The sequence below is a fragment of the Ruditapes philippinarum genome, unplaced genomic scaffold, assembly GCF_026571515.1.
Source record: "Ruditapes philippinarum isolate M1 unplaced genomic scaffold, ASM2657151v2 ctg2269_1_1_1_1, whole genome shotgun sequence".
Classification (NCBI taxonomy): domain Eukaryota; kingdom Metazoa; phylum Mollusca; class Bivalvia; order Venerida; family Veneridae; genus Ruditapes; species Ruditapes philippinarum.
In genome coordinates this window covers 89936-103133 of record NW_026860580.1, presented here as the reverse complement: position 1 = coordinate 103133, position 13198 = coordinate 89936, and the positions used below count along the sequence as shown (strand labels likewise).

The following is a 13198-nucleotide window of genomic DNA, read 5'->3' as shown; positions in this document are numbered from 1 at the left end:
GATATTCATTTCAAACATACATGTAGTGTCAAATTGATGTATTATAAAAATAAAAATATTAAGAATCCTGTTCAATTGTTTCTTATATGACTGTTCATATTATGACAAGTGAGAGAAAAACACTGATAACTGTTCCTTGATCATGTAACACAATACATATTATTTTTATCGTACTTGATTAATAATTGTAAGCTTCGTTTTAATAGTTGGATCAGCATTATGTGACGATTGTGGTTATTCTCCTGACTCATGTGAAGGCGACTTAGTTTGTGGCGCTGATTCCGGAAGATGTGAATGTCCACCTGCACTTCCTATACAGTACGATGGAGAGTGCTGTAAGTATTCTTAAACTATCACATTGTGTAAATTGTACCTGTAGTATGCATCCAGATTCAGTGTTATTTTTATATATTTTTTAAATGTATTAAAAAGTAAAATATTGTCAAGTGAACAAAAAAAGTGATTTTACACATTGAATAAGGCACTTTCGATCCATATAAATTACCGAACAATGGTTAAAATGCTTAATAGGTAATAATTACAATTATTCCTTGCATATAGCACGTAAACTATTACTAGAGTTTGAATATTCTAATTTTCTTAAACTCTTGGTACATTTTCCTTAATATGGGTTATATGAATTGATTAGTTCACCTGGAAGCATGCAGTTTTCAGGCCACACAGCAGTTATAATTCAATCATTAAAATATGTAAACATTGAATAAACATATTTGCTTCTTAGCACTGTTTTCGCTTTAAAGACTGAATGGGCTAGTGTTTTTTAAATATTGATCGTAACATTAATCTTTGTAAGAATAAGTTATGTACTCAACTAAAACTTCACATATTTTAGATGGAACAAGAGTTACAGACAAGTGCACAAATGCAGCGGATACATGCATAGATTGTCATGCATCTTGCAACGGAACAGTGTGCGATTGTGATGATGGTTATTCTTGGAACGGAACTCACTGCGGTATTTTGATATTCATTTCAAACATAGCATCAAGTTGTTGATTCGAAAGATAAATTTATTATGAATTATGTCCAGTTGTTTCTTATATGATTCTTGATATCTGAGATTGTCATGCATCTTGCAACGGAACAGTGTGCTGTTGTGATGATGATTATTTTTGGAACGGAAGTCAGTTTTTCATTTTATGTGTGATGTAGGCATTTTGTTTCGGTCGTATGAATGCCGTTTGATTGTCGCTTACTTGACAATTAACTGAATGTCTGTAATTTACTCGGGGCCATACGTCGCTTTTCATTGAATCGCATGAACATGTCACATTGAAAGTTCAATGATAATTGCCGTGTGAACACATAAGTGATATTTGTAAATCAAAAAAATGACCATTTCCATGTTTAAAAGTTAAGTTTTTCTTCAGGCGTTGCTTGGTGGCATGGTAACACTACAGTCGTAATGCCAAGCTGGCAACAATTTGAGCCGTGTCACGACAAAACCAACATAGTGCGTTTGCGACCAGCATGGATCCAGACCAGCCTGCGCATCCGCGCAGCCTGATCAGGATCCATGCTGTTCGCTATCAGTTTCTTTACTTGTTATAGGGTCTGTAAGCGAACAACATGGATCCTGATCAGACTGCGCGGATGCGCAGGCTGGTCTGGATCCATGCTGTTCGCAAACCCATGATGTTGGTTTTGTCATGACACGGCTCATTTTAATTTTGCAGTGTTGACCGTTTTTTTCTATTATTTTATTTACTCTATCTCAAGCTGATGATTATTCATTACATTAAAATACAACATTTCTGCAATGAAAAGTTTAGTATTGTAAAAACCATCAATTAAGACCACCATCGGGACAGGACCAAAGTGGTCTTAATTGCGATGTGGTCTTAATAATTGTGAATATTCTTATCATTGCTTTCATACTTGATGACCATGGTCTATTTTAGTCATGTTGAATGAATAGACAATATGTATCTTAAAGCTGCATGCGTCCAGATTAGCCAAAATATTTCAAGGAATTTAATCTTTAGCAAAATGTATTAAGATCTTAAGAAAAGTAAAAATATTCAATATTTAAATAATTATTAACATGTTATGTGCGATTAATGAATGATTTTGCAGATCAATCACTATAATTCTACTGCGTTAGTTAGGCAGTAAGAGGTATTTTTGTATATTATGACCTCTTTTTGCTAATTTACGTGATTGTAAGTGCCGTTTGCAATATGTAAATTACTGTACTTTCCTTGTTCACTCACAGTATTTTACTTTCAAATACATTTTTAAAATTTTCATGAAAATTAGCATGAATCTGGAGGCATGCTGCTTTAACCTACAAGTAAAACATATGTTATAATATTTCATCAGATGAGAGCAAAACATTTTTTCCGAAGAAGTTTAATATTAAATCCTATTTGGTTTCAATTTTACTTTCAAATACATTTTTAAAATTTTTATGAAAATTAGCATAAATTTGGAGGCATGCTGCTTTAACCTACAAGTAAAACATATGTTATAATATTTCATCAGATGAGAGCAAAACATTTTTTCCGAAGAAATTTTATATTTAATTCTCTTTGGTTTTAATTTTACTTTCAAATACATTTTCAAAATTTTCATGAAAATTAGCATGAATCTGGAGGCATGCTGCTTTAACCTACAAGTAAAACATATGTTATAATATTTCATCAGATGAGAGCAAAACATTTTTTCTGAAGAAATTTTATATTAAATTCTCTTTGGTCTGATTTCAATATTAATTATTATATAATTCAGTACATATTTCACCTATCATATAAGACATTAATTCTTTACAAAATAAATGTGCTGAATAGAGCCACAGTAATTGTTACTTCACACCTTATTTCATAATATAACCTTATAATGACAGTTTTGACACCCTGTTAAATCAAGTGTCATTCAAGCAAAAAATGATAACAAATATTTATTTATTTATTTATTTAAGTCTCATTCATGTACATACACAAATAAAATTCATAAGCAAACATAAAACACAAAAAAAGTACATGACCATTCAATCATTGAATTATAAGAGACTAGTAAAACATTCATAATAACACGATAAAATATATGTGATCCTGGGAGGTGTTGACTTTAAAATCAGTGGTCTCAATAGACCCTTTCATTTAAGCGATAACAGTCAGTGAAGAGTTTCTTCCCTTACCGGATGTGACGTAAATGGGGGATAAAACTATGCATGCCGCATAGAAAGTTAGCTTATTGAAAAATTAAATGCGTAAATACTGATCGTTCAATTATGATTATAACATGTAAAAATTTACGCAGGCATACATAAATTCAATATCAAGAGAATAGAAAAAAATACAAAAACAAAGATTGAGATTAATTCTCGCTTCGTAGTGAAACAGCGAAATTTCAAAGTGAATATATTAATTAGATCTAGATTTTCTCTTATGCCATGATAAATAGCTATATAGTAACTAAATCAAATTTTAATATTCTATAAACACCCATACACACTGAAATTGCCTATTATAAATTCAAATGGCCATTTTCTAGTTTTCTGTGTTATTTTCTGTCATTTAGAAAATTCCGGCGTATTTGTGACAAACCTGAAAATAAGATTGTCAATGTCTTTTAATGATTGTTTTTAAGCTTTAATAGAACAATAACAGAATGCATTCTGTCAGTACTTACTGATTCTTTTTCATTATGCCATATAAAAGATATTTCAAATAATCAGTGAAGGATATAATTTTATAAATATTCCGGAAAGAACGAAAACCATGTGGCATTGACTTTTATTATTTTAGATTCGCAACAGACGATAATAAGATAATTTTGATATTAAAAATCTATTCTTATGGTTATAAAAATAAAGACTTTTCCCAGTTAATTATTTCATGAGTTCAAATAAAGAATAAATCAATGAATTGGGACTGAATCTGGTGGACTTAAAAGTGGATAAATGAGGTGGTCTTAATTCTGGAGTATGTAACTATTGACTTAAAGAACAGAAAATTCCGTTCTTTAAAAAAGTGGTCTTGATAACGGTGTGGTCTTAAATCTGAGTTGGTCTTAAGTAGGAATTCTACTGTATATGAAATATTTTGAAATGTCTTCTACATTGCACCTTGAATTCCGATTACTGCTTGCCGATTATTAGTGATTTTCTTTCACATCTTTTAAACCTTATAGAAGAAATTTGAAATTTAGCTTTATACATGTTAGATGTAAGAGTAGCTTCGCGTTTACTTGAATACGAGTAGGTTCTACAATCTTCTCAGATAGAGTTTGTCGCATAGCTTATATGCTTTTGAACTATTTCGACCACCACCTAATGTCTATCCGCATAAAACTATGTTTTATAATTAATAACTTAGTGTATCAATTAAAACAAACTTTTATATTCATTTTACTTATTGTTAATTTTATTTCATGGACAAAATGCAATTCCCGGTAGAGGTCATTTCCTATTTGTAACTCATTTAATTATCGTTAATAAGATTACTTGAAAGATTGTTTGCCATAAACACGGGTACTAATGACAATTGCCTATCATTTATTTTAGACAATCAGAAATGTTTAAAGATCCTGTAACACAATTTTTTATGATGCTCAAATTAAGAATTATCAATATTGCAGGATCCAAAAAGCATTATTTATAAAGATATTACGAATTTAACCTTTCATGTAAATAAAGTGAGGTAATAAAAATCTATTTTCTATAATGTTTAAGTCAAATTTTACAATATGAAATGAATGCATATATTTTAATGATTACATATAATATGCACAAATATTTGCAGTACATATTTTACATATCATTCGATGTTTGAAAAATGTTTTATTCGCATAATTATGTACATATACAGTATATAATTTCACTTAGTGTGGTTTACCCCTTTTATCACAAAATACAGGATCTTTAAATAAGACTAAAAAATATATTTTTCTTATTTTTGTATTTTGGTGCTTTTTATGTCTTGTAACTGTTACTACGAAAGAAAATACGTTTTACTATGCTGATGATTTGGTCAAATGTTTTCATAGTTGGTGCGGTACTAGATGCACCTTGTGATACCTCACCTGACTCCTGTCAGGTCAATGGTTTAGTGTGCGGATCAACATTCCGATGTGAGTGCCCTGGGAGTGAAGTTCAAGTCGGCAACGAATGTTGTAAGATATTTTCCAAAATGATTTCATTCATTGTTGTCAAATCAATTGTACGAGTATATTTATTTTCAAGAGGTGATAGCATTTTAATGGTCTTTCTTTACAAACGAAAGATATCTTATACTGATACAAGTAAAGTTTAGATGTATATAAAGTCAAATAAGCCGACCAGAATGACCGAATTTGATGTAAATGCTAACATAAATACATTTTACCTAAGTTATAGAAACACTTAACATCAATGGTAAGGTCACACATTTTGCAACGCATACATGACATCAATTTAATTTTTTTAAATTAGATATTATTTTTATTTTTATGCTTTTATGCACAATCTATACATTATAAATTATAGCAGATTGTGTAATTTTTAAAGTTATAACATCTTCTGGATATGTGACGAAAAAGTTTTTAAAATCGTAAAATCTAATCTTATGCCTGGATGATTAAAAAGGAATATACAAATAAATAATAATAAGGTAAAGCCGTTTGATTGTTTGATTACAAACCGACAAAAATTGATTCCTCAGTACTCCACTGAGATATGAGCAGCGTCACGACAAAACCAACATAGTGCGTTTGCGACCAGCATGGATCCAGACCAGCCTCCGCATCCGCGCAGTCTGATCAGGATCCATGCTGTTCGCTTACCAACTCTATTACAAGTAGAGAAACTGATAGCGAACAGCATGGATCCTGATCAGATTGCGCGGATGCGCAGGCTGGTCTGGATCCATGCTGGTCGCAAACCCACTATGTTAGTTTTGTCGTGACACGGCTCATATATCGTTGGTTGGTGTTGCCAGGTTTGGGCTCCTTTAAGTGCTTTTGGGAAGTACACTTCTTTGCGATTTAACTGAAAATTTGTCAAGAGAATCAAAAGAAAATCTGTATATCTTATTTACATGACAACTAACTAGATAGTCACAATTAGGTTTTCAACAGCTTGAAGAAATGCATCACCATACGAAACCATTAGAAATAATCACATGATCTTGTGTTTGATACAAAAATCTAGATTCCCTAACATGCGGAGAATGTGTGGTCGATTCTGATTGTCTTGACCCAAACCAGATATGTGTAGAGGTTAATGGGGAGTCTATATGTCAGTGTAACGATAGCTATTACCTCAACACAACGTGTGGAGTTTGTAGTCCTAGTAAGTATAATACATGTACATCAAATCTTGTTGCATTTATTTTATTTTATTTTATTTCGTGTATATATAATATCTATATACTTATGAAGTTAAAAGAAATCAATAATAAAATAAAATAAATAAAAAACTTAGAAAAATGTTAATTCGAGAATGCAAATCTTGAACAAATCTTGAACAAAATTTGCATACATACTATAATTCTTTTGCATGGTAAAATATATACTGTGTGAGAGTACGATATTAAGATACTTTGGAAATGATAAATATCGAAAATAAACTTTGAGGAAAATATCAGCCTTTTGTCTGCCATTGTATGCCCTGTCGATATGACTGGGTTGTATGGAACTTCGCATTGCCTTGTTGGCCTTTGCTGTCATGCTTATAATTCTTTAGAAATATAAAAGAGAAGCGTTTAAAACATGGGAGAGGGTTTATATTTTTGTACTATTTAGTTTGAATATCATGTTCCATTTGGTAAGATACAACTTGTCAACTATGTCCACATTTAGATGACCGAGATAGGTTATTTATTAATTTAAGACCAGCCGTATACTTTTCTCAAAATGATGTTACATTTTCCGAAGTGACAAAAAACTTTATGTATTAAAAAAAAATAAACTAAACAAGCACTATAGAAGAAATGAATGTAACAACTATTTTTCTTTCACATGTGATGTGAAATGATTATACCATAATTTTGGTGTTCACATTATTGCAATGATAGTAACAATATTTCATTTAGCGGAAGCAGATGTCGTGTGTCAAATGACATGCTACAACTAAGTCATAAATTCTGAAGCCAATCGTATCTTCTAAACGTTTTTATAATGATAGTAATTTATCCTTCAGTTTCTTGTAATTTATTTACTATTGTTTTACAGAATTTGCGCTTGGTGATTCTTGTACATTTGACGGTCAATGTATGTCTGATTATTGCATATGCTACGTCTGTCAAGAAAATGACGACAATAATTGTTGCTTCGGTACGTATAAAATATATGAGCCGTGTCACGACAAAACCAACATATTAGGTTTGCGACCAGCATAGATCCAGACCAGCCTGCGCATCCGCGCAGTCTGATCAGGATCCATGTTGTTCGCTATCAGTTTTTCTACTTGTTATAGGGTTTGTAAGCGAACAGCATGGATCCTGATCAGACTGCACGGATGCGCAGGCTAGTCTTATTCCATGCTGGTAGCGAACGCACTCTGTTGGTATTGTCGTGATGTGGCTCAAATTTCTTAATGGTATAACAAAAATACCCCAGTGTTGTTGTATTATCAAGTTTAATTTGCAACCAAAATAAAGATTAACAAAATGGCGGACGATGTATTCGGTGACTTTCGGAACATTTTGATGATAGGTCGAACACCACCAGTTCATTCGGAATAACATACATGTATTTACTCATGTTTACTTATTATTTACGAAGTCCAAGAAAGGTTTGGTTTATATATTGAAAGTTCTATCATGGTTGTAATTGAGTTTTTTGGCGTCATTGGTAGAACCTAAATTCATATTATATTAAATAGATTACTGTATATTTTATGAGTATTAGCATTTGAATAAAAATCTGAAATTCTTTTCTTTCAGACTGTACGGATTTTTCGTCCGACATTGTTTTTGTTACTGATGCATCTGGCTCAGTAAAGACAGCAAACTACCAGAAAATTAAAGCGTTTGTACTGACACTGATTAATGCGTTTAATGTATCTCAGGATGAAACAAGAATCGGCCACGTGGACTATTCATATGGCATTAATTCATATTTTTACCTCGACATGTTTGATAACAACTTTGAAGTCTCCCTGGAGATAACTAATTTGGTGTAAGTACATGGTTTTTAGTGTGACAGTTATACAAAACAAAGATGTTTAAGTTCACTGAATGTAAATATACAAAGAGCTCAGTTAGTGCTTGACCTTGGTGACCCCTTATCATACATGGCCTAATTTCAAAAAGGTTATTAATATAAGTTTTTCCATTCATATATCTTTACTGGCTCCATTTGACTAACACACTAGTGAAAACTTGATTCAATACAAATCAGATAGCGCATAAGCTGCAACACATACACTATAAAAACACATAGACATACACCACACACACACGTATTATAAAGTTCATGAATAACTCTAAAAATCTTATGAAGCAACGTTTATGTACAAAAACTAAACAAACGAATGTTTAATGTTCAAATTAAGTCTAGAATTTGTATCATACATCATTACACCGTATTACCGGCGGCAGTGGTGGCAGATCACTGCAGTGATGGCAGATATCTGAAAATTACCGATCGATACAGGTAGGTTTTTAATTTGGTTAGTTTAATTATATTACACAAATACGGCCCATTTCATTGCTATAAAACTATTGTCCATTGAATGGAGATACTGTAAGGTAATTTTGGACTCGTTTTTTCCTGTTTTAAGACTATTTTGAGCAGGTTAAAAGTGACAGCCTCAGAAAATCCGTGAAAATGTCTGTTTTCTGTTCAAAATATCTCAAGTTTTAAGTAAATGGCAGGATTTCCTGTTATCAATATAGACGTTCATCCATTGGGGTCACGCAAGCCAAATATCTACCCCGTGAGTCTTTTCTTGAAAGTTTTACAGACGCTCAATTTTGTCCGGTCGAAGAAAAAATGCTGCCTTTGTAGGCAGATACATATTATAAATGCTGCCGTCGATGGCAGAAATACCATGAAAGTGGCTAATATTCTGACAGAAAATCAAGTTCAATCTTTTATCAATTCCTCTTCTCTTTGCGTCCTTTTAGTCGGAATTGACATGTTAAACTATCATTTCTAATATTTTCTAAAGATAGAAAAGTTATTAATGCGGTATGTGCATCGAAAAAAGCTTTTTAGCAACATGCAGTTACAATACAAGAAGTGATGATTTAGTACGACAAAATTGCACTATAAATAGAGAAATGAACATGAAAAACTTCATTTTTCTATATTCATGCACGTGTGCTTGATCTGTTTTGTCTGTCAGTTACATGCATACAATACTATATGTATCTTAAGTTGAGCAGCGCACTCCCTTTTTAAGACATAACGCCAATTGCATATTACAGCAAGTAACTTCTGTAAGTGGATATTCATTTGCTAGCATATGACATTATTTTCTCGAGGTAATAATGTTCATCGCTTTATGACAAATAAAGGCTGAAATTTACTTAATCGACGCAGATTATAAGTTATCAAATTGATGTAATAAAGGAGAGACTATTAACCAGTGTATCATAAAACAATGTATTTTAATGTAAATGGAAAGATAATATAATTGACAGTTCAAATATTTTCCTATATTATCAAGAACGCCCTGTTTTCGGTGTCAATCCATTGATTTTCGCTATCAGTTTCTCTTTTTGTTATAGACTTTGTTGATCCTGATCAGACTGCGCGGATGTGCAGGATGGTCTGGATCCATGCTGGTCGCAAGCCCATTATGTTGGTTTTGTCATGACGCGGCTCAATTGATTTTCATTTTATTTGTGTAATTACATTTATGTTAAACACTAGAAACTGTTTAGTTCACGAGTCGTAAAATATTCACTATTCTGTTCTTTTGGAACAGTTGCAAGATATTGATATATGCGTTTTTTACAGTATTAATTTTACAGTTTTATGCAAATACTTAATGTATTAAAATTGTCAATTATTATATGTTATAAAACAGTACAAGATTAATGATGCGATGATAAAATTATTATTATTTCAGATATTCATCAGGGACAACGAGAACTGACCTTGGCCTTGATGTAGCCTTTGATATACTGACGCACACCGGTAACAGGCCAAATATCCCAAATATTGTACTTGTTCTTACTGACGGAGTAACAACTTCACCTTACGATACTACCCATTTGCCAACTAGTATCGCTAACTTAAAAAGTATTCCAGATACCAAGGTAATTATATTAAATGTGTATGAGTCACGTCACGACAAAATCAACGTAATAAGTTTGCGACCAGAATGGATCCAGACCAGCCTGCTCATCCGCGCATTCTGATCAGGATCCATGCTGTTCGCTTACAAACCCTATAACAAGTAGAGAAACTGATAGCGAACAGCATGGATCCTGATCAGACTGCGCGGGAGCGCAGGCTGGTCTGGAATCATGCTGGTCGCAAACGCATTACATTTGTTTTGTCGTGACGCGGTTCATATATTTTTTTTCAAAGTGACAATTCATCATGAAAATTTCGTGTTAAGTAGGGATACCTACAAAAATCTAAATATTTCACCCATTGTGAAATGTAATTAATGAATTTTTAGCCTTTGCATCACGTGATGTTCCAATAGAAAACATAATTTCATCCTATCTAATCAATTTTGCCTCCGTTTCCACTTTGTGTGTCTAACACAAACCCATACCAAATCTATTTTGCACTTCACCTACCCTTGTTTTTATTTTCCAAGCCACACAACAAATCTATCTTTTGTTTCTTTTCATTTTGACAATTAAAACAGTACACCACTTAATTACAGATATACATACACTATTAAACTCCATGACATGATTAACACTTTGCTACACTTTTGTCAAATTGTTTCGCATTTAGTTATATTTTAATCAGGTGGTCAGGATCTCACATGGTTTTAATCAATTATTACAGTGTTGTAAAACACGTTTTCCCCTTTCAGAACGGAACATGTATTTATTTCTAACGCACTATGTGTCTTTAAAAATATTCTCTGTTCATACTACAACAAACTGTCACATATAACATGGTTCGTTGCAATTTATCTTTTATCAATTTTACTTTTGTTTCACAATACATGTAGGTTGTGCAAACTGCCAAGTAAACAACCTTTTCCATCTTTTGAAGTTCTAAGATGGTCGTTCATTCAATTTCACAATGTTTATGTATTTATATCATTCATTTATGTATAAAACGTCAGTTTTCTTCAATGTCTGTATATCTAAAATTTAAACAACAACAACAACAACAACAAAACGATGCTTTGGAGTGTCATCAACCATCATTGCAAGGAATGTAAAATTAGCCGCGTCACGTAAAAAACAACTTAATGGGTTTGTGACCAGCATGGATCCATCCAGCCTGCGCGGTCTGATCAGGATCCATCAACCGTATAACAAGTAGAGAAACTGATAGCGATCAGCATGGATCCTGATCAGACTGTGCGGATGCGCAGGCTGGTCTGGATTCATGCTGGTCGCAATCGAAAACCCATTATGTTGGTTTTGTCGTGACGCGGCTCAAATACAATCTAACGATAGACATAAAGCTTGGAATTTGTACAATAACCAGTATGGTCATTGTCAGTACCAAACAAGAACAAGGGCACTCGTTCTGAAGGAGGGGACTCTTAAACATCTTTGGCCGATTATTGTTCAGAAATAATGTCTTAATCCACAAACAGTACATACACATGTATTATTTTTTGTTGCAGATTTATGCTATTGGTATAGGAAATTACAATTACAACGAACTACTTTCCATATCATCTGGTACCGACTATGTATACACTACAGCAACATTCGATACATTGAAAAATTTGGTCGATGACATATTGTTCTCAATTTGCAGTAAGTTATTTTCAAAAAGATATGTCACTGATCTTATCGTATTTATCTTGTTTGTTTGTTGTTTTTTTTTCGGTAAATCTAATAACATTGTGCAAGGTAGGCTTATGGTACTTTGTAGTAAATCAAGTTGCTAATCAACCATATAGTAATTAAATGACGTGGTTAATGATTCGTGTTTTGAAAACCAAATACTAAAAACTTCAGAATATACACATCTATGATAAAAAAATAAAAAAGTTAGCAATAGCTCTTATCTAACAAAAATCTGTAATAACTTTTTTCTTACTTTTTCAGATCCGTAAACGTTACGAGGATGAAAACATTGATGAACAATTTTCTCTCTTGAAGTCTTTTATTTCTTTATTTTATTATGCTTTAAATTTGTAAAACTGTTTTAAATATTTTCTTTAGAAATATTCGTTGTAAACATTTGTATATACGGGTAAATGACAATTCGGTTAACAAGATGTCGATTTTAGATATCAAATTGAATGTATATAAAGTAAGATTATATTGTTTTTCTCTTTTGGATAACAATTTTAAACTGTACATAAGGAATTTAAGTATTGTTTTATGAACTTTTTTGACTGTAGTCACTGCCAGCGGCGGGTAGTAAATTTAATATCCTAAACTCTTTGCACATAAGTCTATTGATTTCTTTTGAATCTGCGTCAATTTCCTGCAATCATACAACCATTTCTATTTTGCTCGATAATATACATTTTTAAACTTAAATTGAAGACTTAAACTGTTAAAATGATATAGAGCAATCTGCAAAAGTTTAATGATAAACCGGAATCTTACTTTTCTGCACTAAATATAGTTCATTAACCATCGACCTGCAGAATTTCTTAAATGGACTTGTCCCAGTTTCATTTTTTTGGAACCAAAATCAGACGTTGTAGATATAAAGATTGTCAACAGATATTGAAATACCAATCGCAACTTTTCGGCCCTTTCCGTCAGTCTTCGGATAAGCACCTCGAACATACACAGACGGAAATGGTATTGCTGAGAAACTTAGCATAATTATAAACAAATAGTAATTTAATGCTGGGAGTTGTTGACAAGTTTTTATCCAATATATAAAGTAAATGTCGACCTAAAATAACTAAATTCATAGATATAATAGTAAACAATACACCCATGAAGCATTTAAGGTTGTAAACCGGTAATGATTTTTCATTTATTTACGTTTTATAATGTTAGACAAATCTTACTGATAATATTACATTGAAAACAACCGACGGCGTGTGAAAATGATTACCTTTACACTTTTCCAATCTTATTTTTGTTATTCTTTGGTCTGTCTTAGCAAGAACGATATATGTTGAGGAAAGTCG

The 13198-nt window shown here is 32.2% G+C and overlaps 1 protein-coding gene across 1 annotated transcript in view; it reads left to right on the top strand.

Annotated features, from left to right (window-relative positions):
- The window catches only part of LOC132760672 (uncharacterized), a 38312-nt gene extending 26155 nt beyond the window's left edge, over nucleotides 1-12157 (top strand). Inside the window, exons 8-16 of the mRNA XM_060752704.1 lie at nucleotides 207-335; nucleotides 854-976; nucleotides 5011-5136; nucleotides 6152-6292; nucleotides 7174-7212; nucleotides 7887-8121; nucleotides 10022-10211; nucleotides 11720-11855; nucleotides 12150-12157. Of these exons, the coding sequence (XP_060608687.1) occupies nucleotides 207-335; nucleotides 854-976; nucleotides 5011-5136; nucleotides 6152-6292; nucleotides 7174-7212; nucleotides 7887-8121; nucleotides 10022-10211; nucleotides 11720-11855; nucleotides 12150-12157 (1127 nt within the window). The remainder of the gene's footprint in view (nucleotides 1-206; nucleotides 336-853; nucleotides 977-5010; nucleotides 5137-6151; nucleotides 6293-7173; nucleotides 7213-7886; nucleotides 8122-10021; nucleotides 10212-11719; nucleotides 11856-12149) is intronic.
- The last annotated feature ends 1041 nt before the right edge of the window (nucleotides 12158-13198 follow it).